The 25364-nt window shown below is 53.2% G+C and overlaps 1 protein-coding gene across 1 annotated transcript in view; it reads right to left on the bottom strand.

The window, feature by feature from the left end:
• Window positions 1-25364, bottom strand: part of LOC104167817 (otoferlin-like) — a gene marked incomplete at its 5' end in the record, with an annotated part of 43011 nt that overhangs the window by 17049 nt on the left and 598 nt on the right. Inside the window, 25 exon segments of the mRNA XM_009708195.1 lie at window positions 97-227; window positions 840-1002; window positions 1286-1447; window positions 2542-2661; window positions 4061-4222; window positions 4684-4818; window positions 5987-6111; window positions 6510-6699; window positions 7170-7322; window positions 8515-8631; window positions 9515-9605; window positions 10045-10145; window positions 10816-10936; window positions 13260-13443; window positions 13930-14038; window positions 15039-15262; window positions 15852-16038; window positions 16351-16537; window positions 17687-17753; window positions 17756-17833; window positions 18976-19060; window positions 19913-19975; window positions 20420-20551; window positions 22825-22879; window positions 23190-23316. Coding sequence (XP_009706497.1) covers window positions 97-227; window positions 840-1002; window positions 1286-1447; window positions 2542-2661; window positions 4061-4222; window positions 4684-4818; window positions 5987-6111; window positions 6510-6699; window positions 7170-7322; window positions 8515-8631; window positions 9515-9605; window positions 10045-10145; window positions 10816-10936; window positions 13260-13443; window positions 13930-14038; window positions 15039-15262; window positions 15852-16038; window positions 16351-16537; window positions 17687-17753; window positions 17756-17833; window positions 18976-19060; window positions 19913-19975; window positions 20420-20551; window positions 22825-22879; window positions 23190-23316 — 3269 coding nt within the window.

The following is a 25364-nucleotide window of genomic DNA, read 5'->3' on the forward strand; positions in this document are numbered from 1 at the left end:
AGGGCAAGGCAGCCTCCGTTGGGGTGGAATCCCTCAGAGACTGGCAATTCGGTGAGGGAAAAGGTGCTAAAGCGGTGCTGACACACGGATACTCACAGCTTCCAGCTTCACCATCGTCTCCATCTTCTTGATGGGAACCTCAGGTTCCATATTGACAACAATCTCCCCTGTGGGGCGAGAGCGATGGGCCCTGTTGGTCATGGCCAGATAGCCGTTGAGGTGCTTAGCTGGACAGAGGACAGAGAAAAAGAAAGAACAAGAGAGAAGGATAGCGTAGAGGAGAAACTGAGAGCTCAGGTGAGTTCCTACAGGATTCATGGAGGGGTGATGTGTGACCACCTTGTTCAGAGAAGAGGAGCAGTGGAAACGAGCACAGACCCTTACAGCAGGATTAGAAAACCCTTCCATAGCAAAGGAGAGCAGATGATGAGAAAGGATTGAGTTTTCTTTTCACTTGCACCAGTGTCCGGAGGAGAAGAGGCAGAGGAGATGATTGCCCCAAAAGTACCAGCTGGCATGGACACCACCAGAGGTCCAGACCTCTGCCTGGAATCAGGGATGGCCCTCGGCAATCCCCCCCGAGACCTCCTGCCTCTGCCCAGCCATGAGTGCCTCCTCTTCCACCAAGGACAGGGAGGAGAGGAGTGATTCCTGTGGGGCCTCACCCCCTGTAGCTTCTCACCCCCTTGACCCAAACCCAGAAGCCCTGCTTGCTTAACCAACAAGCAGGCAATATCCCACCGTTCTCACAACCCTCTACCCACACCTCCCTCTTCTCCGTGCGTGACGCCTCACTGATGACCCATACCAGCCCGGTCCCCACGGCCCAAACCTGGTACCTGTCATATTCCAGTGCTGGGCTTTCTTATCCGGTGGGCGGTAGATGAACTTTCGGAGGGAGCTGACAGCGTGGGACCCCACCAAGGTGTAACGCCCAAAGGCCCGGCAGTCCACCACCCGGATGTTGAGGGGTGGATGGAGCAGCTCATTCTCCGGGAGGTCCTGGGAAGCAAAGGTGCACTGGTTATCAAGGGCTGGGCTCCGGGATGTCTACTTTGGTGGCTGGAAAGACCAGTAAGGACTAAAACAGGGATCATGCTGGAAGCAGAGGTCTAGAGCAGGTCCAGCAAAGCATGGCTTGGGAACCCTTGAGAAAGGTCATCACCGGCTGGGAGGGTGCTCACGTCCTCCATTGCCATGGGGAAACTGAAGCAAGGGGCCAGGAGCCATGGTCTGGGCTCCAGAAAATCTGGATTTCAGTTGAGGGCGCAGAGGGAACACTCACCACTTCGAACCACTTGACCAAAGTGCTGAAGTTGGGGTTTTTCTTGTAGTTCTGGATGAGGGCTGACTGCACCCCCTTCCCAGCACACTCAATGTCCACACGGGGCCGGTCTACCTGAGCCAGGTTCACTCTCTTCAGATCCCTGAGCCCCCAAAACAAGATCTAGGGCAGGAGGAGGAGAAGGAAGAACATGAATATGAGTGTGATTGCTCCTGGCTGGATTTGGTTCTCCACATCCCCAGGAGCAGTGACCCTACTGCAAATGCCATCGCCCGAGCGGTGGTGGATCCCTGAGGTACCTTCGCCTCCTCCACATGGCTCAGAGCTGCAGCACAGTCTCTCTCTGACACCCCACATAATCCACCCCACACCTGATCTGCGGTAGCCCAAGATCTCCAGCCTGCTGCCCTCAACACTGCCCTTCTCCCTTTCTAGCCTTTTTCTGCCATAGGACTCCACAGAGCAGGACCAGACCAGCTTTGTCTATCCACAGTGGCTCTTGATTCAGCACTGGCATCGTTTTGTCAAAAATGACATCAGTATCACTGGGGAAACTTGTTATCCCAAGAAAGAAGAGGCAGACCACCACCAAGATCAAAAGTTCCCCTAAACTGAGATTTTTCCACCTTCTGATTCCCCATGGCTGTATTCACCTTGCATGTCAGAGGAATACAATTTATGTAACCAGATGCAAACGTGTGGAAGACCAGGAGCTAGGACTCCTTTAGAGACCTGGAGATCTGGTCAGCAGCATCTCACCTGAGCAGAGATACCTACAACCATGGGTGAATTGCGCACTGAACGTCCCTGGCTGTATCGCCTGGATCACCACCTTCTACCAGGACAACCAAGGGAGAGAGACCCTGATGGGACACATCACCCTTTAGGTATCTACAGATACATGAGAGGCATCCTGCCCTTGATGCCTGAGACTGGTGGGATGCAGCTTACCTGACCCATGCGATGGCTTTGGGTGGAGATGAATGACACATGCGTGTCTCTAACGTGCCTTGCCCAAGTGTCATTTACTTCCTACGGTGCCCCCGTTTAAGACAGCAAGGAGTGATCCAGTTCCCTGTTCTTTTAGTGCTGCTGCAGTCCAGCTCCCTGTGCAGCCAGCCCAGACATCTGGTCTTAGTGCCCAGCTCTGGTCCTCAGAGCCTCAAAGATCCCTCCTGGCCTTCAAATACCCATGGACAGGCTCCCCTGTCCCATGTAACGCTGAACACTGAAATTTGGTGCTCCAAGGCAATTACCTCCACTCTGTATTTACTCAGTACTGGCCGAATCCCCAGTGGCACCGGCAGGATGGGGCCCCGGTCCATGTCGGTGGGGCCGTCGATTGGCGGCAGGTCTGACTTTCCCCCAGGGCCAATCTGGAAGAGATGCAGCGTGGATTAGGGTCTGGTCCTTTGAGCTGGTGCCTGGCTGCTGGGAAGCAGTTTTGTGTCAGTCCCAGCCGTGACCAGCACACCCTGCTCTCGGGCATGGGTCTGTGCTGTCTCAGGGGATGCAGGACCACCAAGGGATGCTGAGCATCCAGCCGACGGCAGCGCAGGTACCTCGGGAAAAGGCACACACGTGAGCAGAGGGTGCTGAGCAGTGCTGTGCTTCCACACAGGACAGATCCGCAAACTTCTCAGCCCTCAGACATACCCCAGCCCCAGGGTTGTTCCTTTTCTTCCTGCAAGGAGTTGCATCTGCCTGGGCTGGGTGTGAGGGGAAGCAGAAATGGTCCGAGAGCTCAGCCCAGGAGCAGGATTCAGGTCCCGTTCCCAGCCCAGGGCACAAGGGAGATGAAATGTCCCATGTGAGCTGTTCCCTAAAGAAACCACCCGGCTGCAAGGGAAGTTGGGGGGGAAAAAAGGGCTTGGACCAGCACCTGCCCTGGCAGAGAAAGGAGATGGGAAAAGCACCGTGGGGAGTGGGGTAGCAGCCTGCAAGGCTGCCCTGATCCCACCGCCGTCATCGGACATCTGAGGACATTGCAGACAGACAGGCATGTAAAAGCAAAGTCTCCTTTGAAAGAAAAGGGGACCCAGAGGCGGAGGGAGCATATAGTTCCCCAAGGGTCCACCTCCCCCGGCACTGCCTGCTCCTGGCACGCACAGACACGAGGCCAGCCTTGGGACCACCGCCCTGCTGGAGCTCGGCTGCACAAGAGGTGCCCGCGGTAGGTCGGCCCTTGCACATCCCACAGCCCACCAGCACTGCGCTGAGTTTGCTGGCGTCTCTCGCTTTTTCAGCTGAGACACCTCATGCCCTGTGCACCCCAGGAGACAGCTGAGACACGTCCATACAGATACAACAGTTTTGGTGTATGGGAAAGGAGGCACGAAAGTGGGGGAGTTTAACTCTGCTACCCCCACAGACTATGAGGTTAAAATTTCACCGTATTCTTGGGATGCTGCTATGAATTCACCCCCCTTTTTCCTGAAATCTTCAAACTGGCATCTCCAAGAACATCATGGCATCTCCTGTATCCCAGTGATGACGCAGATTTTGGGCTAACAAAAGACTTCAGTGGGGTGTCCTGTCCAGCAGGATGCCTGGGACTCACTGCACATCATCTTGACCAGTATAACTGGGAAGGAGCTGCCCTCTCCCTGGGTTAGTAGCGGTGCTAAACCCTTCTAGCTTTTCTAGGATGCACGAAGTACCTGCTCTTTGCAGCGTCTCAGATATATAAGCACGGGTTAAGCCCCGCTCCCTTGCAACCCCCTCCATCCCATCCTTTCCCTCCCTTGGTCTGGGGTGGCTTTGGCCAGCTGGTACCTGGAGCAGCTCGAAGGCAGCCAGCAGGTCGCCCGCTGTGGAGTTTCCCCGGTAGATCTGGTAGTACTCCAGCTGCGGGGGGAAGCGGGGAGGGCAGTAGTGCTCATCTGACATCTTCACCACCGGTTTGGCAAAGGTGCGGCCCATGAAGTCAGCTTTGCCCTGGAGAGGCAAAGAAAGCACTTGGGTTTGCTGACCCAACACGGGGTCTCCCAAGTTAGCCCCACAGCTCTCCCCATCGTGGTCAGAGCAGGACCAGCCCAGTGGGCCTGGGACACCAGTGACAGCTTTCACTGCTGGCTTCTTCCAATAAGGTGAAGGAGGTGGTCTAGGGCTGGGATGGCAAGGAGGGCAGGGCTGAGCAGCCTTTCTAATGTCTCCTTGCCTCCAGCCTCACAAAAGCTCTTCCTTCACTCTCCAAAAATAAGGTATCATTCGGTTGAGTCTGAAGTCTAATGAGCAGCAGAGGCTGCCCGTGGCATGGGAGATGTGGGGGGGACCATCTTCCAAGGGTGGGGAGAGAAGCTGCTCCTCACATCTTCTCCACCACCTCCCTGGCCTCTGACTCAGGAGTGATCGCAGCACCTAAATCAAACATTTCCCTTTGTTGGGATTCATCTTACCACTGTGTCCTGGTCGTAGATCTCAATGACAATTATGGGAGGGTCATCCCGCATCTCATGAGCTTCTCCGTACAGCTCCACGTTGTCAAAGACCAGCAGCTGGTCCCAGGTTGGGCAAAGGGTCTCGTTGAGAACCTGGAAGAGTGGGAGGGGGGCTTACTGCTCCAGCCAGGGGCTAATGCCCTCTGCAAGGGCAGCAGACGGCGCGTTGGTCTCAGTTTTCCTTCACCAGGACATCAGCAGTGCTGGGGTGGGCGATGCTTTGAAAATATTTAACTCGGACAACGTAAGGCCCCATTACTTTTAGAATAGTCACCTCAGGTTTTCCTTTATGAGCAGTGGAAAGAAAGCAACGTTTTTATGCTGCAATCTGTCTCTCCGCAAGGTGTGTGGCTAAAATAGATGAGCAGCAGTGTACCCTTCCATTTGTCGTCACTGTTCATTAAGAGAATTAAGGGCGCCGTGATGCAGATGTGTACACCACAGCTGCCTGCAGTCTGCTGGGTACCGATGTCCTCCCCACGCAGCGCCTTGGTTTGCAGCTGTTTATGGGATCCGAGGGTGAAGGGACAGGGTGTAGGGCTGATGGGGCAGGAGATGGGACAGATCCACAACAGGATCTGAACGGAGGGGGTAACTAAAGGCCTGGAACTCTTTGCAGATCTCGGCCCTTGCAGCTCGCAGCGTTCATCCCTTGCGCTGATGCTTCTGTTTGCTCTGCTTCATTATCTACCTCTTTCTGTAAAATCAGGGCGAAACAGTGCCCTGTGATGGGGTAGTCACAGGGATGAGCTCTGGAGAATGAACACAGCCCTGGTCTGTCTCCGCCACGTGTCAGGCTCCAGTTCCAGTGCCTGGCAGCTCTACTGGACCAGTGAGCCATGGGGTATCTCCCAAGGACTCTTCTGAGGGAAAAAACCCTCCAACAGCAGGCAAGCAGGCACAAATTATTCCTGGTGTCCACCAGGCTTGCTAAAGCTTGGCAGTCTGGGAAGGGAAGACACAAAACCCAGTTCAACATGCTCCAGTTTCTCCTAACCAGTCAGGTGAATCGCAGGCACAGAGATGTGGGGAGCTGCGTGCTGGTGTGGGGGGACAGGTCGTGAAGGTGCTCCTGGGGAAGGGGCTCCTGGAGACAGTCAAGCCCCAGTGCCACGGCTGCTTTCCCACCGCAGGACCCCACGATCACCCTAATCCCTGGTTGACTAGCAATCACGAGACCCGTGGCAGGGGAGCAGGATGGAGAGGTGATGGGACATGCAAAGCCAGAGGCCAGTCCTCCAGGTCAGGAGATGGTTTTTACCTCGGTGCATTGGCTCTGGGAGATGAAGAAGACTCGTGCAAAGGGGTCCGAAAGGCCGCTGCTGTCGGCTGCAAATAAACTCCTGGCTTGGTACATGTGGGCTCGCAGCTGGAAAACCTGCTTCTCTGCAAGAGAGAGGGGAAGGGAGGCAGCTTGATACGCAGCCCTGGAGCCCAGCCGTGGGGCTCAGCCTGCAGAGCGAGGTCTCAGGGGCAGGTTTCTGCTCAGGACCAGCACTGATGAAGGATACAGGCTCAAAGGATGAGTCCCCACTGGATATGGACTTCCTCATCATCCTGCTGACCAGGTGCAGAATGAGAGCTACGACCAGGGTAGATCACAGGGTGCACAGTTCCCACACCCCAGCTCCCCGTGGGAGCAGTGTGGGACCTCAGACTGGGACAACTGGAATTATTTTCCCATTAGCTCCTGGAAGCCCTTGGTCCAAGAGGTGTCCAGCCAGGCTCCCTCCTGTCCCCTCCGTGCCCTGTCCCCAGACCCACTGCAGGCAGGAAGCTCTTACTGGTGTAAAGGAGGCTGATGGGTGGGAAGGATGGCAGGTTTTGGCCTCTGGCGGTCTTCTTCTCCTTGAAGCCACAGGGCAGGCCACTCAAGAAGTCTTTGCGCTGTTTGTTGAGGCCCAACCACAAGTACATCTCCATCTTGGCCTGAACTGTCCAGCCAGCAGGTCCAAAGCCCCTCTTTCCAGGTAGCTGGGCAGAAAGGACAGAAGAGTTTACACGGCTATAGGGAAGGCCCTAGAGATGGACAGACCGCCTCGTGCAGCGTTCAACTGGTGCTTGTACCGCTGCCCCTTAAAACCAGGGATCCAGCCTTCATCATTTTGGATCATGACACTACTCTGGCTCATGCATTATCTTCTTCCCACCGTGTTGGCTTCCTCTTTCTAAGTCAGCATCCTCTTTTGTGGCCAGCTGGATCAAATATCTCTCTCCTTCCAAACATTTCTCTCTCACTGGACTGGGTAAGATCAGTGGATCACACCTCCTAGCAGCAGACTTCCACCCCTACCAGTAGAGTATGGATCTGGTTTGCGTAGTATTCAAGCCCCAGCAAAACTGGATACACTGCTCCCTCATCTTCATCCCCCATCCTCCCAGCCTGCCCTTCCGCCACCTCCCTCCTCTTGGCTGCAGTTCTCCCTGGAAAGACAGACCGGCACCTTGAGGAAGATGGTCTTCACTTTGGCGCAGTCCTTGCCCATCTCCTCGTCCACGATGGAGTAGAGGATATCCTTGGAAGGGATGCGGGCGTAGGCAATGCGCTTGTTGTTGCTCATCATCCAGATGAAGATGTCGGGAATAGTGTGCTGGGGCTGCGAACACCAACCAAGAGCCCTGTCAGTGTCTCAGCTCTTTCTGCCCACTGAGGCACCAGCGGGGCTGGAGATCTTCTGAAGGCGAATCCAACAGATGCCACAGGAGATGGATGTACCTATGGCCACGGTAGGGCCAGTGACATGGTTTTGAGCCTCCCCCTGCAGAAGTTTCTCTGCTTAAGAAAAGCTGCTCAGAGCTAAACTCGGCAGGGTGAAGCCTAGCAGGAAAGAAACTGGGATTTACGTTTGTTCTAGTTAAAGTTAAAAAAAATAGATTAGAAGACTAAAGATTTTCCTTCTCTCCTCATTCAGTGGCCACGAGGACTGCAGGGCAGGGGCCACACCTTCATTCCTTACTATGGAAGAGGTTCCCTGTCTGGACAGGTCCCATCACACCTTATGGTCTGGTTTACGTTCTGCCGCGGTGAGTCAAAGCCGTACCCTTGCTGTAACAAAGGGTACGCAGCCGAGGCTGGGAGCCTGCCACGGAAAATGAGAACGGGAGGTGCGACCACTACAGCTCCCAACACGGCCAACAACCCCCGACGGCTGACCCAGGCCGAAACTGTAAAAATATCGGGAATGGTGTATTTTTCTGAAGGAAGGAAAAAAATATTTTGCAGATACAGCATCCCTTTGGAAATGCTGTGAGTAACTCTAATATATCGGGCTATTATCGCTTACCTGTGAGCTGGAGTGAAGCAAGAGCACACTGCAGCAATAGAAATTAGGCGGTTTAGGTTCTGCTTTACCCCACAGCCCTTTGAAGAGCCAATTTAACAACTCCCTACCTATCCAGGATGAGAAACGGCTCCCTGCTGCTCCCTTCAAAGCCACATGGACACGTGCCACCTTTGGATGCCTGACTCCCCAGGGAACTGCACGGCCTCGCCAGGGCTGATGCTGGCAGAAGTGCCTTCAGCTTGGCTGCAAGAGGACCCAGCTCTGTTCCTGGCTGGGAAATGCTCTTAAATTCGATTTAGCACCGACTCATTCCAACCCAGCAGTGCACGGACAAACCTGGGAGGCACGGGGCAGTGAGTAGACTTGGAGAAGCTCCTTGCACAAGACTTATGCTACCAGGGACCTCTCCTGCCTACAGGGTTTGCAGAGAGGTCTCCATCCATCCCAGGCTGCTGTCACCATGCGCTGACCCAGCTACCACTGTCTCTACGTGCGAGGGACTCACCTCGTCTGCCAAGAACCGGAGTTTCTGCAGGAAGTTTTGCACCAGCTTCAGCTTGTCTTTCATGGTGTTCTTCTTCACCTGTGACCGCAGAGTCGCGGCTTGCTGCCCCATGTTCTCCTGTCGTTAAAGGGGAGCCCAGAACGTCGCATCAGCAAGAGCGGAATGGAGCACAGAGAAGGGAGCAGCAGCACCAAGAAGGTCCCCAGCATTTGGGAAGGGGTGGTGAGGAGGCAGATGCCTTCATCCAGCCATGTGCATCCTGATGGTGGTACTTCTGACACCCGTTCACCAATCTTGGCAGGATGCAGGGAGGGCCCCTGACAGTGCAGAGGCGTCTGTCCCAGCAGAAGGTGTGCGGGACAGAGAGATGCCAGCTGTGCTTAGGGCATTTTGGGGTGGCTTCTAGCCTGGTGTTATGGATAGTCTCTCCCCTTCTGCTGACCCTGCTGTAATCCAGCACCTGACAGCTCAGAAAAGGGGATGTGGAGGCTTTCACATGTTAAATCCATCGCTCTCTAGTATGCAGCTGGCTACTGAAGCCAGTGTCCGCGGCCGTGCCAGCCGGATTCGCCAGCTGCTCTTTGTTCATCTCTTTTGTACATCCAACTCCTTTGGAAGGAGCTGGGCTACCAGCCCCAAGCATCTAGGTCACATCTATCCCCGGAGCAGCTGTGCTCTGCAGGGTTCCCCTAAATTACTCCTTCCCCGTTCCCTCAGCGGTTTGACAGCAACGCAGCTCCCCCGCTGCACTCCTGAATTTCTTTCCAAGGCAAAGCAGAGTGGGGCGGAGGGGAGGCAGCAGCACGGACCCAAGTGCCACCTGGGACCTTCTGCAAGACCCAAGTACTCTTGGGCTCCTCTATTAAGAAATAAACCCCAAACCCTCAATCCACAGAGACTGGAAATCAGCATACCTAAGGACCAAAAAGTCTGTGTTGCATCGACAAGATCCAGCCCCCGTTCATGAATCCCCCTCCCTGCCTGGCTGCATCCCACTTACCAGCTCCCGCATGCAGGATTTGAGTCTCTCCCGGTCCAGCCTCGTGCGGGAAGAGTGGTGCTGGTCCTTGTCAGCCAACGTCACGAAGCGCCTGGTGGAAAAGGTCGGCAGGATGAATCCCGTGGGCTCTCCCCAGGGAGCCGTAGCTGGCTGGATCTCTGCTGGCAGCCGGGCACCTCGCTGGAGGAAAATGCCCTCATTCCCCCCAGTCTGCAACGCAATCGTGGCCAAGCGGTCTGTTTGCACCCAATGCCCAGTGTCGTGCACGGGGAGTAGGTGCCGATCAGGTACCAGCCTGCGGAGGCCACAAGACTGAGGCTTTCGCCACTGTTTTGGGGTCTTTGGGGTGCAGATGTAAGCACCACCTCACCCTTGCTCCAAGCCAGAAGGCAGCTGATAGGGCATTCTGCCGATGCGATCAAATGCTTCCCCATCATCCAGAGGATTAGGCAAGGTGAGCTTTTGCTCCTGACCTTGCCCACAGAGAGGAGGGATCTGCAGTGTGCCACCTTCGCCCATCTTTTACTCACAAGCACCCACTGCTCAGCTCCTCCAGGACCCCTCGGAGCCGGCGCTCAGGGTGCGGCTTCTCCGTCTTGATCATTTCCTGCACGTCGTTGAGCCCTTCCTCCTGCAGCATCAATGGGGGGGCAGTGAGGGGGTGGTGGGGCAGAGCCCCGTGGTGGGGCAAGGTCCAATCTCACATAGAGGGGAACATCTATGCTTGCCCAGTGGGAAACATCTGCCGCTTGTCCAGACCCGCTGGCCTCAGGGCTCAGGTCTGGCACACGTTTGGCTGCGGGGACCTGGCTCTGGGGGATGGGAATGGCTCCACCGCCCTCCGTGAGACTGGTTGGCCAAGGCCCACGCACGCCGTCTTGGCTGGACCTGCCAGGCTGGGTCTCCCTTTGCAGACCCTGCCGTGACCCTGCCAACCTGGAGCTGTCACAAAGGCTCCTTGGGAATCAGCCGAGACTTAAGGAGGCTCTGCTACAGCACCGGTTCACCCCTGCAGGCCAGGGGGACGCGGGCTCCCCACCTCTGCAGCCTTCAGTGGGGACACCTAGGTCTGACCCACAGACGGTTCAGTGAGCTCCTAGGATTTGGACATTCAAACTGTGGAGCATTTAGCACTGGGAAGCTTCCTCCTTTCTGCCACAAGTTTGCTCGTAGGTCCTTGCACTCTTTGTCCCTGCTTTGTGACAAGCTGCAGAGATGCACAGGGAGCCTGGATGTGCCTCATGCCAGCCCCATGCCCCAAGCCCTCTCCCTCCCTCCTTCCCTCCCTCCCAGGTACTGACCAGCTTGTCCGCAATCTTGTCCATGATGTTGGCATTATACAATCTGCGGCGCTGGTCCTGCCACCAGCTCTTGATATAGATGCAAGGCTTCTTCTCAAAGTACGGCAGGTGGAAGTAGTTCCTGCGAGAGGAGGCAGAAGAGACGCTCTGTGGTGGTAACATTCCCGGTCAGAAACAGCCCCAGTCCCACACCTCTCCCAGGGAGGTGATGCTGTGACGGGGAGGCGGTGTATAGGAGGTCAGGCATGGAACAGAGGGGGCTGAGGTGACTTGAACCTTGAAGAAGAGGCTCCATCTCTCCTAGCACCCTTCCCAATGCCAGAGCCAGCATGGATGGGTGCAGTGCTCAGGGACTGCAAATTTACCACCTCAGATCTGGTGGCCCAGAGAGAAATTAGGGATGCTCCCACTCCCAGGACCTCACCCATAGCCCAGCCGAGAGCAAACATCTGCAGCGTGGCAGCAGCGTGAGCAGGGGCACAAGGGAACCCGAAGCATCAACACCCTTTTCTGAATGCCGGTGGGCATCTCCTACAGTCCCCTGGGCTTCACAGCGGGCAGCGGTCTCTGCCCTTTGCAGAGCCCGCAGGTTTCCGCTTGCGGTGGGATGGAGCCGTAACAGTTACGGTACGGTTAAAGGAAGGACGAGGCTGACGAATGGGTTCATGCTTCTTGGGTGCCTGAGAACTGGCCGTGAGCCGGGATCCACTGCAGATCCTGCTCCATTCTGGGATCACCCTTAGGTAAAAACCAGTTTCAGCTCATCCTCCCCGACCATCAGGGTGTTTCCAGCCAGAAGATGTCAGTAGAAGCCCACGGCTGAGCGTGAGGCTCCCAGCACCCAGGGGCTGGAGATGTCTGGGCCAACAGCATCAGCCAGAGCCCAGGGGACAGGTTCGGAAAACATCAGTGCTCCTCATCTCCGGTCGGCGTTCACCTTGGCAAGGAGCTGGTGAACAAGGGAGGGAACCCCAGGTAGACACTTTTACCTGCAGTGCAAACACCCTCGATTCAGTGTGGTTTGTTTCGTTGCCCAATTGAATTAAGTCACACAGTTAATTCTATTAACATCAATCTACCAGTATAACACGGTTAAAATCCACTTTAAGCATACCTCATCAGGTTAAATCCAATTAGCTTTCCTTAGTACCAGTCCTTTGTATTCAAATCCCGGTTGTGGGAGAAGCCCAGCCCCGACATGCCAGGACATTTCAGTTTGGGGCTTTCTGATCCAGCTGCTCGGGGTGGCAACCACCCACCAGAATCACACGTGCAGCTGTCTGGCTCTTGTCTGTGTTTTAGGGGGACTGCTACCTGCACATCACAAAGCAATTTGTAAAGCAGATAAAAAAATTGCCTTAATTTTATAGCTGGAGAAACTGAGGTAGGGAAAACAGAAGTGATTTGTCCACTGACAACCAGCTGTGCATCGACAGACCCAGGGCAGGACCCCGTTTCCCAAATCCCGGTTCTGTTGAAGACCAGAGTCTGGCTGTCAGTGCCGTAAGCAATGGGTACAGACAGACTGACCAAAAGAGAGATGCTGCAAACGAGGGAGCGTGAGAGGATTTTAAGTCCTTTACCCCAGTCTCCTGCTACTTTTTCCAGCAGTTTTTGCATCCTCTCCTCTCTGCGTGTCAGCAACCTCGTCTAGCTTTTAAGATCCCAAGTGACGAAGAAACGCAGCTTGTCTCAGCACAAACTACCCTCACTTCAGAAATCGATGCCTTCTCTCTAGGTGGACCTTTCCTTTTCTCCCCATGGTGCTCGCGATGTTTTTAGGTGTCGGGCAGCTGGAGAGAGCACAGATGCAGAGCCCAGACCTCCCTCCCTGCCGCGCACTACTGGGTTGTGCCACCGAGGGTGGCAGTGACCCTGAGGAAGGACCTCTTTATAGACTGGTTTCCTAAATTTACGAAACTTCTGTGTACGGGAGTGAACCTCTTTTTGTCAGTGCCCACCGATGACTTTTTGAATCCACTGGTTAACATCATCCCTATTTGCCATAGAGGAAGAGCACGAAAGGTATCAGACAGCCTTGAGTTTTGGGTGCCCGTCTGGCCAGGCGGATGGAGGATGCTCTTTGTAGGGTAGGCTGGGAGGTGACTTCAGCCCTTGTTGGACATCAGAGAATGCACAGGAATGCTCAGAACTGTAGGGAATGGGGTGGGGGTTCAGCTGGCAGACTGCAGTATCTAAAGACAAGGTATCTGCACGTGGTATCTAATCTCCCTTTACAGGGCATGGAGATCTGGTCCCCACGGCTGCTCCCAGGTCTGTTTGGTCGAATGAATCCAGGCCCTGCCATGGCCCTGACTTCACCTCTGCAGACATCGGTGGGAGCTGGGACAGCCAGCACGCGTGGGAACACCTACAGACCGTGTCCAAATTGAGAGCCACATCTCTGCCCAGTGGCACTGCAGTGGCCAGGTGGGCACCCTTACCTGTCTGTGACCAGGGGCTTCACGGGTTGAGATGAAGAAACAGAGACCATCTCTCCATCCTCATCACCTTCATCCTCACTTGAGTTCTGGAGCAGCTCGGATTCCTCCTCATCACCATCCCCTCCCTCTTTCTTCCTCCGTAGGATGGGTTTGGTCATGCCGTCAATCTGGTTCCCATAGTTACCTCAAGAAAAAAAGGTGAAATAAAGTCACAGCGTTGTAACTCCAATCGGGCTCAGTCTCTGGGCTTTAATTCAGGTTGGGGAGAAGTTTCCCCTGCAGGAACCATGGGGGACAGTAGACTTCAACTCTCTGAAACCATGCCCCGGCACCATAAATTAGTGACGGGTGCCTGTCCCTTGCTCATGTCCCCTCGAGCCAGTCGGGATATTCACCCTCCCCTTGGTGGTCAGCCTCAGGAGGCACAAAGCCACGGTGAGCGAGGGAGCAGCTGCACTGGCCACAGCACCGCATGCACACAAAAGAAGATTCGGTGACCCGCATGGCTTCTACTGGTAGAGCAGCCATCACCTTCTCCCTAAACCGAGAGCCCTGCATGCTCTAGCATGTGTTGGTACGGAAAATGGGGAAGAAACCCCACTCTCAGCCTTGGATTCTGCATTCCCTACCAGGTATGCTTCAAAACTACCCTCCCCCAAAAACAACCAACCTATTGTGACCTCGAAGTTGATGGGTTTGTCGCCAATCTTCCTGTCGATCATGGTAGCTTCCAGGAAGGCTCCAAAGAGAAAGAACTCTTCCATCTTCCCAGTGCAGTTCTGCAGGAAAAATCATGGGGACAAGGGTTGAGGTCAGCCGGAGGGACACCTTGGGCAGGGGGCTGCATGCATCCCCTGGCATTTCTAAGCACCCTCATGGGCTCCGCGAAGGCTTTCAAGGGGACCACGAGGGTTTTCTCCCCCCCAGGCTGAGCCACCTCTACATTTATTGCAGAGAGAGTTTAATTAAAGATTTTAGCCTGACTTTGAAATGTGTTGAGATCAGTCACCCCTTGCGCCTGAGGGACTGTCTAACGGACATTCAGGAATACCAGCCTGAGTTCACTCACAAATTGAATTAATCAAAGCACACCAAGCCATCTGCCTGGATGCTCTTTCAGAACTGGAATGGTTTTATTTCCAGGTGGCTTCCTCTCCCTGGAGGTGAATTAAGGCCACTCTACTCCTGAAGGAGAGCTTTCACACAGAGGGTGCACTGCCGTCAGACTTCTCCATTTCTACTTCACACCCTTGGCTCATATGGGTGGGCATACGTAGGCAGCCCGAGGTAGGACAAGCCTGGATGTGTCTGTCTGTGCAGAGCCCGGGCAGCAGCCTTGCGGGCTGTACGTGTCAGAACTAAGGCTGTTGGGCTTCTCTTGTCAGGGAACAGCCGTTCAGTTTCTCTGACCAGAGAACTGGTTGGGAAACAGATTAGATTCTTGGTTTCTGTTTGAAACCCATCTTCAGGATAGGAGTGAGACAGCTGGCGTTAGGAGATGGCTCTTTGTCCTTGTCTAACTCCCAACTGGAGAAACATCTCGAGGTTTAGGATTCTCCCTCACGCAGATAGTCCTTCTGCCCAGCACTCCTAAGAGAGGCGAGCATTCGAAGGATCATAAAATATAAAGTCCTTGCAAGATTTGCATTCGTTCTGGATCCCCCAGGATCCAGAACATTTAGGGCAACACTAAATGAAATCCTTGGTTCGAGAGACCAAAGATAATTAACCAAGACCCAAGACTCACCACTAGCAGTTGTAGGGTTAGGGGTGACTTACATCAGCAATTGAGGTGGCCTGCTCGACTTGCACCTCGGTGGAACTGTTGATCTCCGGGTTGCTGGTGTCCAAGATCTCCACGCCAAGGCTCATCAAAAGCCTGGCCCGGAAGGAGACGCCTTCGCCCAGACCCTCGTTCAGCTCTTGGTGCTCGTCCATCAGGGTGTAGTTCCGAGTGGAGCCGTACATGTTCACCCACGCGGGGCCAAAGGTGGGCAGGAAGCCTGCAGCAGATCGGACATGCACGTAGGGAAGGGGATGCGCAAGAAGGAGGGCATGTCTTTGTCTCAGGGTACAAACTCGCTCATGGATCGGCATCGCTTTCCTGGTCTGTGTATGGTGATGCAGGCTTGAATATGCAAATGTGTGGGCATGGAAACGCACAATTGCAATCATATGTTGGGTAAGTTACCCAACGTGAGAGTCAAGAAAAAAGAACCACCCCCATTACTGCCCTTTCTAGACGCATCTTTGGTTTCACATCGCTCCTGCCTACATACGCTGGTGTGTTCGTCTGTGCGTGAACAGGGGAGCCTGTTAGATATTCACCTGTTCATGGCACTGAATTTTTTGTTCTTGGGTGTCTTTGCTTTCAAGTGGTAGACTGGAGGCTTGTGACAGGGCTTGGTTTTCAAAGAGCGCATGTCCAGTGACCTCAGAAGACCACTGCAGTGAATCAAAGTCTCTCCAGTTGTGCAGCAAGTGGGGCAGGGAAGGAGCCTAGGCTGTTTTGCCGACTCTCTGCCAAAGGGATACCTCTCTACCGTGAAGAAGGTAGCTCAGTCTGCCCCCACGCCCCTCACTTGGCTTTACCTTTGTCTCCCTCGTTAGAGATCTTCCGCAAATCAATGAAATGGGTACCAATGGCCACATCGTTGACTTTGTCTGAGTCTCGGATCTGGATCTTTATCCGCTTGCACAACGGGGGGAACATTTCCGTGAAGATTATTTGCTCATTCCAGAGAGGTTCATAGCTGCTTTTTTGTATGGATGTCTTTCCCTGCCGAGTGGGAGAAGACAGATGTCTGACAAGGGTTTGAGCTCCCAAGCCATCCCTCACCACCTGAACTGCTCCCTTGCTAACGAAACATGTGTTCTGTCTTGCGACTCTCCTCTCCCAAGTAATAAGCTCCTCCAAACCCATCACAGCCTGCACAAGAGAGGGGAAACACAGCAAACAACAGGGCTTTGCCATGCATCTCAGCATCTACACACTGGCACAATGGAGATCATCTCTGGCCACCTGTACAAAGGCCAGTCCTGCTCACGTTACCTTCCAGAGTCACCCTGGCACCTCAGGTAGCTTGCTCACCTTCTGCCCTGCAAAGACCACCTGCACGTAGGGGTCTACCAAGTCCTTGTTCTCCCCAATGAGAGCCTTCTTCACGTTGGCCATGATGCTGGTGTTCATACGGGGCAGCCCCTCTGCTCGATAGATCTTGATGTAGAAACGAGCCCACTGCCTCTCCGGAGGGACTCCATCTGGGAGGAGGAGGTTCCTGCAATGCCAACAGATAGGGCTGGAACCAGCTGCTGGGGATGGCAGGTTTCTTAGGAAGGGCTTACCAAAGCAGGAGAAGCTGCCCCACTTTCTGAGCCCAGGCTTTGCGGAGGTGGAAAGACGACCATTTCTGCAGCTGTATATTCTACTGTTGTCCTGTTTCTGCCCATCCTCCTCTTTTGGGATGGGGAGCAGTGGTTTCATAAGCAAAATCTTAGAGGAGCCCCTTGAGGTGCCCCTGGGACAATGTGCATTCCGCTAAAGGGATATAATAGTTATTGTCAGCGGAGTCTAGAGGACAATTAAACTCAGTCTAATGTAGACATCTAAAGCAGGCCAGATGAATGGCATGTTAGAAGAGCTTTTTCTTTAGCGGGGCACAAGGGGAGTAGGGGTGATTAATTTTGGGGTGAGAACTGAACTCCATCAAATTGTTTTTCTTGGTGTACGTGGTTTTCCTCTTCTGAGGGAAGAAATGAGAGCCATGGGGGATGCTGTGAACAAAACAATTTCTAGAGGACTTGCTGGAGTTGCCCATGAAAAAGTGGGATAATATCATCACTACAGCATGGAACAATGGCCCAAGACAGTTCAGGTGGTGCCTGAGGTTACACTTAGGAGATATTTTATCAGCCTGAAATGTTTTGGGGCTGAAACTAAGTTTTAAACTCTCCTGATTTTTCTTCCACAGCCTTTTAGATGCCCTGGGGAACCACCGAGCCCTGCGCACCCACGCAGCCTGGGAAACCTTACCCAGACCTCCCTGCTCTGCCCTGGCCATCATCCCATCCCATCATCCCACCCAAGGGCCAACAGGAGCATTAGGTAAACAGTGGGGACACGTTGCTTGACATCAGGCTGGTGTTGGTATAGAGATCTCAACAACCAGCAGATGGTTTGACCTGACAGAAATGAGTGGCCTGTACTTGATACGATCTGGATTTGCACCAGTAATCTGCCACGTCTTGTCTCTCTGAAAACCAACGTATTGGTCCCTCTGGTTTCACTGCACAAGGTAAGTACGTGTACTGGAGGGACCGTCAGCCTGATGTGGTAGGGATGCTGTCCTCATTGTACGATCCAAGGTAAAGAGACGTGAAGTCATTCCCAAGAAAGTCTGTGTGAAGCTGACTCTGCAGACCCTTACCCTTCGATATCATCCTCGTCTGTCTCGTTGGCTTTGTGTGGTGTCTTGATGTTGTCCCCTTTCCCACACACTTCAGGTAACCCTTCAGCCCAGCGGTGAGATCCTCAGGGTCAGAAAGGATGGCCCATTTGTGGTAGAACTGGTGCTCTGGAAGCCAGGGGACAAGACAGTCATTTATCAGAATGAGACACAGCAATTACTGCAAGGACTGGAAACGTCCTTCCACTTGAGTGGGGGGACCTGCACACATGCATAAGAGACATCTTCAGGTGTGAGGAATTCAGACAGAAACCCCTGAAAAATTCATTAGGAAGATGTGTCTCATGTTGAAGACAGAGAAGCAATGAGATAAACTGTCTGAAGGGGAGTGGAGTCTCCATCACTGGAAGTCTCCATCCCTGGAGGTATTTAAAAGATGTGTACATGTGGCACCTAGCGACATGGTTTAGTGGTGGACTTGGCAGTGCCAGGTTAATGGTTGGACTTGATGATCTTAAAGGTCTTTTCCAACCTCTACGATTCTTAGTCTTTAAGGTCTCAGGTGCCTTTTGGATGATGTTCATCCACCGGTGGAGCAGGGAACCAGACTCGGTGCTCCCTTAAGGTCCCCCTCATCATCTGCTGACCACCCCTCAAGTGCAGACTCTGGAGGCTTCATTCACATCTTAGCTCTCAGGCTTATTTACAGAGGTAGAGTGTCACAATAGGTGTGACATAGGAGTAAAGAAAAAAAAAAGCCTTTAGTTTGGAGGACCTTTTCTGAAGGGGCGTTGTGTGTTCAGCTCTGGCATGCTGCGAGCACCGGGCCCTCAAACGGGCATTGCTGTTGTTTCTCATCAGTGAGTAACACGACAGCAGCTCTAATCAACCTCTCCGTCTTTCCCATTGCACACCAGACATCCTCCCTTCTCCGTTTAAATGCCAGCCACAGAGGGCAAGATCCAGCCCATCACCTTCAGCTGTCTGGAAGGTTGATATCTTGCCTAAGCAAGTCACCTTGGGCTTCCTCCCTCAGCAGGTCAGTGGGTAGCGACCAGCACACCCAGAAGGCATCTCAGCCTCTGGCTGTAACGCCCTAATTCAGGATGGGATATACAACCTTCTCCGGAGGTGCTGAGTGCTCTTCCCTGACCGCAGAGGGGGTCCAGGTGACTCACGTCTAGGATGCTAACACTAAGTTATATGGGCATCACCCAAGGAAGCTAGCACCTGCCCGGACACCTCGCAAGGACATTTATTCACTGGCGCAGGCAGGCACATAGGACTAGTTGCAAACAGCGTTTACCTACCAGGTTGGGTATAAACAGTTCCGACGTCCATCTTGAAGGAGCCCACCAAAGTCCCACTGCGCAGAAGGTTTTTTGAGTGGATCACCTGGAAATTGAGAGGGGAAAACAAGTCAGGGTTTTTTCCATGCCCTGAGAGCCATAAGGCTCTTTCCAGAGGCGTTCAGTGTCAGATGGGAAAGGAGCTGATGCATTTCCCTTGGTCTGTATAAGGACACTAAGAGGCACGGTGCGGTTGGCAGCTCTTGCTTAGTAGTATGGCAAGCAAGTGTATACTTGGATTGAGTAAAAAAAAAAAAGCAAAGAAATAAACCTTCGAAACAAGATGCAATTTTCCAGCCACTATGGCAACAAACACTGGGCTATTTACCTGAAGGAAGGGTCTTCAGGATGTTCAAAATCTATGAGCTAATTCCCTTTGTGGGAAGAATTGTACAGCTGGTCTGTGCATAGGACAGATATAGATACTCCTAATTAGTGTGCTTTGGTCAGTGAATCTGCAAATCTTGTTCATTGCCTTCCTCCGTGGCTGCAGCCTCTGCTTTGCTCTCAGCATCTGCAGTCCTGAATTTCCACAATAGCTCTGCCAGCCCCACTTCCCAGGGAATCCTCTGGCAGGCTCGGGATGGTCTTTCTTCTCCCCACGCCTAAACACATCCCAGGACAGGTGTAGTTCTGCCTGGCTCTGACATACGAGAGATCAGCCACGGAGGGAGATAGCGAACGCAGGAGTGGACCTGTGTGGACCCAGCAATGAAGGTCAGCAACAGAAAGAGGGACTGGGGGTCTGCAAAAGAGGTGAGGCTCGCAGGGCCGAACACCTTGGCTCCTGTTGGGGGTCTCACATCGAGGACCTTAAACCCATCCCCAGTGCATACACAAAATGGGTCGGTTTCTTCCAAAGCCCCGTGAAAAGGGCAACGTAATCATGCTGACTTACAGACAGCTTGATGATCTTGTCGAACATGACATCTGGGGGGACGTGGAAATCGAAGACGAAGTACTGAAAGGGAAATGCAGGAGAGCCGGGGTGGGCTCCTTTGGGAGTGAGAGGCAGCACTGCGGTGCATGGTCCAGCTGGAGAAGCTGTGACTGCCCAGAGGAGCATCCTGCAGCACACGTCAGAGCAGGGCTGCATCCGTGTCAGCCCCAACACCGACAACCCCTGCAGTCCGAGGAACTAGGAGAAAGCACTGACTTCTTAGAAAAACTGGGAATGATGTAGCACAGATCACATGAGTGCACTTTTTACCATGTTCGCAAAATATCAGAGAGCAAAGGCTTCATTTCTCCTTCTGCGTGGTTTGAGATTTCATCTCATTCCGATGAGAGGAGACAGAAGAAAAAAAAGAAAAAACCCAAGTGACGAAATTACGTTTAATTGACTGACAGCAGCATAGACCCTGAGGAGCGGGTAGCCATGAACATCACCGGAGAACAGACCCACCTCATTGTAGTAAGGGCAATTGGTCGATTCCTTCATGGACGTGTATTTCTTTTCCTCTCCAACCTCCACGCAGACCACAGGGTCCATGTTGAGCCCAACAAGCTGCCTGGCCTCGATGACGGTGATGCTGACCTGGGGAGAGCGATTCGTTCACCTTCACCTCCTGAGAGCAGCATCAGATGCCGCTCGCTGCCTTAACCCCTATCTTTCCATGTCTCGTTTTTGAGGCATTTTCAGTGCAACGGTGGCAGCTCTGGGGTCTACGGGTCACAGCAAAGACGCTGGGCTGCTCGGACAAGCCTGCAACATGGTGGGGGATGCAGGAGATCCTGGGCATCCCTGTTGCTTCAGCCTCCGAGTGTGGGTGGCTTCACACGAGGTGCAAAGTCAAACGGATTTAGCTAACTGTAGGAGCGAAGGTTGGGTTGGCGAGACCCCGGCTGGCTCAGCTTGCCTCTGCTAGAAACCACAAGGGGTTGCAGCTGGACTAGATGTTTGTTGTAGGTCCCTTCCAATGGAAATACTCTGTTCTACTCTATAGTGTTTCTGGAGCGTTCCCCACCATTTCATGGTTCAACCCTCCTATATGCATGCATAATGACATGCCATCTTATTTAAGTACTCCTGTATGTGGTATATGAAAAATAAACTACTTTCAACAGAATATGAGCAAATCACCCAGATGAAACAGAAGTTTGTCATTCACAGTTCAATCCACTTTGAGACATTAAATTAATATTAGGTTTTTAGGTATTTAAATTCCTTCCTTGCCATATTAAATTTATATTAGGAACTCCTGCTTAGATTATGCCTAAATTTCTTAACTTAAATAAAAAACAGAAGCTGTAATTCCATGTAGGCAGCAAATCTTTTCAATCCCCAGCAGCCATTTTTCTAGAGTCTTCTCTAAAAACTCTCACAAGTTGGTGGTAGGACAGGTAACCTCCAGGTTTCAAAGCATAGTGAATTTGCGTATCCTTTAAAAAATATTTTTTTAAAATAACATGAACTCTCAGTCCCGGCTATCTTGAAGTCCAAGAGATGAATTAATTTTCACATGCCTTCTCCAGCTGGCCTTTATCAGTGCACGATGCGACTTCGTGCAGAGGAGCTGAGGTGCAAACGCGACCTCCGATCCCAGCCCCACGAGCTGCAGCGGCTCACGGAACCCAGCTCGGGTTCCCTCTTGATGGACAACGTGGGAGCATCCCAACATCCCAAACGCCTTCCAGGGAGGTTTGCAGCCAGGGTCATCCCTGCACCCAGACCTCTCCTCCACCCCTGCCCTGCCCCACACCAGCTCCCGGAGGGGGCTTTGCTGGGCACCATCCTGCGTCAACCCTTGGTCCCTGCCTCCCATCCCCTCCGCTGCCACCGACCGAGGCAGCGCCTCGAGGTTTCCCAGAGATGAGGTCTGGAAGACAAAGTCCTCTCCTCTCAATTCTCAGATGTTCCACAAAAGCCAGGTGTCAAAGGAAAGCAGACAGACGGAGGTCAGCCAGGCACGTACCTCGTTCATGAACCAGCCTAGCACTGCAAATCCTCCAGAAATCAGCCATTCCCCATTAACACCAACCTTGTGATCCTCCTGTTTGCAGCGGCCAAATAACTGAACCTTGCGTTCCTTCTGTTGTAGTTTGTTTTGCGCCTTCCCCCTCCTCTTTACGTTCTTTAAGTTCCCCCTCCCCTGAACCAAGCACGCTCGTTCCCTGTAAGCCTCACAACCTGCTCTGCAGCAGATGCTGCAAATGTTCTGCAATAAGTCTCCAGCAAAAAGTTGCTATTTGCAGTGTTTCGAGATACCCCCAGGAAGGTGTTGCTGTGCTGAGAGGCGAGGATGTAAAGCTAAATGGCTGCTGAATCAGCACGACTTGGCAAAAAGGAGAAGAGAAGCCAATTTATGAATCACGCTGACACCAACTAGTAAAAGAAAAGGGAGCAGCATGGATCATCAGAGCCTGGGGAAACTAAACGTGTGGTTCTTCTAATTCTAGATAAAGTGGCAGGAATGGAGCATCACTGAACAGGACGACAGCAGCCACGTACCAGCCTGTTCGACCAAACCCAGTGAGCAACCTACTGCCAGCCAGGGCTCGCCAACCTTGCACACTAAACAGCGTACTGAATGCTCCTGGGGAGTGAGAGAGAAGTATTAGAGAGGGCCTGTTTCAATCTCAGATTAATTTGGGCTTTCTGGGCTTCACAGGATGGAGGGCAGAACCAGTGAATTACTTAATCTCGAGTTTATGGCTCAACCATTTAAATGGCAGCTCTTGGGAAGTCGTGCTTCGCGAGCGCAGTGTGTTGAAACCCGGCACGACCTCGTTCCCTGCAAAACGGTCCCCCCTACCCGCTGGGTTGTGACCCCCATGAGCTGAGGTTGGGGAGACAGCGTTGTCACCCACCTGGTAATCCATTGGCCTCCCAGCACTCGGCTCCATTTTGATGTCAGGCTTGGACCTTTGGAGGGGCAGAAGAAACCCTCAGTCAAACCACTGATGGACTTGCTGCAAGCTGTGACGGAGCATCCGCAGGGTCACCCCTCAGAGCCCCTGCCCTCTTTGAATCTGAAGGATATAAAACCTGGGGGCTGTGAAACACCACTGAACATCGGTGCTCTTGGTAGCACGTCAGGTATTTCCAAAAAACAGTGGCTGTATGGGGCAATGTGATTTCCAACATACCCCGCCTCATGGGACACAGGGTTGTGTGCTCGCACACCTCACAAGCCTCACCTCCTGGCTTGCACAAGTGCACATCTGGACCTCACCTCTTATTCGAGACATTGGTGGTGACAGCTGTGACGGAGGCCAGGGAGATGGTGTCTGGCTCCAGTCCACATCCCTGTCTCATGGCTTTTCGGTCCAGGTCTTCTGCCTCCAAAACAGCGGGTTCATCTGCATAAAGGAGACAAAAGAATGTCTCTTATTGTTTCCACTCCGTGAATAATTAAAGGCGAAGAGAAAGGTAACCAATATGTCCTATCAACCTCTCCTGATAATACCAAGAACAATGGTGACCAGGTCAGGTCACAGACAACCTGGTCTAAAAAGGGATTAAAAAAAGAGATTTTCCTTGTGTGACACATTATTCCAGCTGGGCAGCATGCCTGTGAACGGTTTTGTGAAGGCAGGAAGGGAAAAAAAAAAAAAAGACAGACAGACCCCCCCGGACTTGAAGGGGTGAAAGAGCATTTGAGCAAGTGTTGCAACCCTAACGACCAGAAGAGCAGTTGCAAAGGCAATCACTTGCCCAGCTTTGGGGCAGAGAGGTCTGGAAAACCAGGAGAAAGGGGTCATTTCCCAAGAGGAAAAATTGCTGCAGGGAGAGTCAAGACCCCAGATCTCACCGGCACTGAGACACGTCTGCATTGTCCACCCTCTGCGTTTCTGTTACAAGAAGTTGCTGAGATTCTCGTGTCCTGTGCACAATCCGTGTGCACGTCGTGCCTGCCCCTCCTGCCTTTGCCCTGGTCAAGAAACGACCACAAAGCAGCAATGATTTTTTTCTCTTGGGCCAGAAACACCAGTATAGCTGTTGGGTCACTGGTTTGGTCGGGTGGCACAGCAGGGCAGCACCAGACCCACTCGCAAACACTGCCCCTGGGACAACAGGTTCCCCGTCTCTTTACCAACCTAGGCAAGCTCGTAGCTTGCTCCAGGAGACCAGGAATCAGGTTTTCCACCCTAGTCTGGCCTGGTTTTCTGGGATAACATGGGCTTCAGCTGAAGCGAGGGAGATCTAGGGTGGGTGTTAGGAAAAGCTTTCCATCAGGGTGGAGAGACACACGGCTGCAGGCGCGGTGGGGAAAGGGCATCCTCAACCCAACTGGGAGTTTTTGAGATTGAGTCTGAGTCACGCCAGCTGGGAAGGACCTAAGCAGGTTCGATCCTGCCATGTGCAGGTGGACGGACGGACGAACACCTCGCAACTTGGTTTTTGGTGATTCAGTGAGCCTGTCTGACCCGAGCAGGACCAGCAGCCTGTACGGGAGGAAAGCAGACCATGGCACAAGGGGGATGCTGGCTTGGCCAAAAGGCAGAGGGTGCGACACATCCACCCCATCCCATCACCAGCTGGGCAGACCAAGGGCAGGAATCACAACCAAGACAGCACTGAGGCTGAGAGAGGAGGGTGCTGTTAAGAGAGCAGAGCCCTGGTGAGGTGTGTGGAAGGCAGGGGTACCTGGGGAAGGTGGAAGAAGGAGCCCCACGGCTGTCCAGCACTGACCACACCATGCAACACAGCGGTTGTGTTACAACCACTCCCTGACCACGGGTAAATCCTGATCTGTGGAAGCACTCTGTCATCTGACTGGGCACCCTGTTCCTGCCTTTGCACCCCAGGTGCTTTCGCCATGGTCTTGCATGAAGCTTTAACCATGAGATGAACGCCCAGGCGCGGGGGAGAGCGGGAGGCCACCCGGGTTTTGATGCCATGCCTTCCCAGGGGCTGCCAATGCCTCTGCCTACACTGGTGTCCCAGGCCAAATTCCCCTTTTCCTGTCCTCAAACCTGGCTGAAAAAACAGTGGAGATTTGCCCAGAAACATGATGTAAAGCAGTGCTTTATCCTGGCCTGCAAACATGCATTTCCCCTTTTCTTTGCTGTTGAAACCCAGTCGTTTGGTCTGAATGGAAACAACGATGAATTTCCAATCGCTGACCATCGTTTGGTCTGAACAGAAACAACGATGAATTTCCAATCGCTGACCCTCGCGTGCGTTTCCAGAGAGGCGTCCGATTTCAATGCTGCCATGGTGCTGAGCCCTTCCTCTTGTGGTGGTGGTGCTGCTGCTGCTGCTCCATGCACCCAGCAAAGGGCAAGGGCCAAATCCTGTTTTGCATTGTCACATTTGCAAATCATCCCTTAAATACCAGCCAGAACCTGCCTGCATGATGCCCAGGTGTTGCCACAGGTGGGACACCACAAGGCGGGTGATACCT

This window comes from Cariama cristata, unplaced genomic scaffold (genome assembly GCF_000690535.1).
Source record: "Cariama cristata isolate BGI_N322 unplaced genomic scaffold, ASM69053v1 scaffold2159, whole genome shotgun sequence".
Taxonomy (NCBI): domain Eukaryota; kingdom Metazoa; phylum Chordata; class Aves; order Cariamiformes; family Cariamidae; genus Cariama; species Cariama cristata.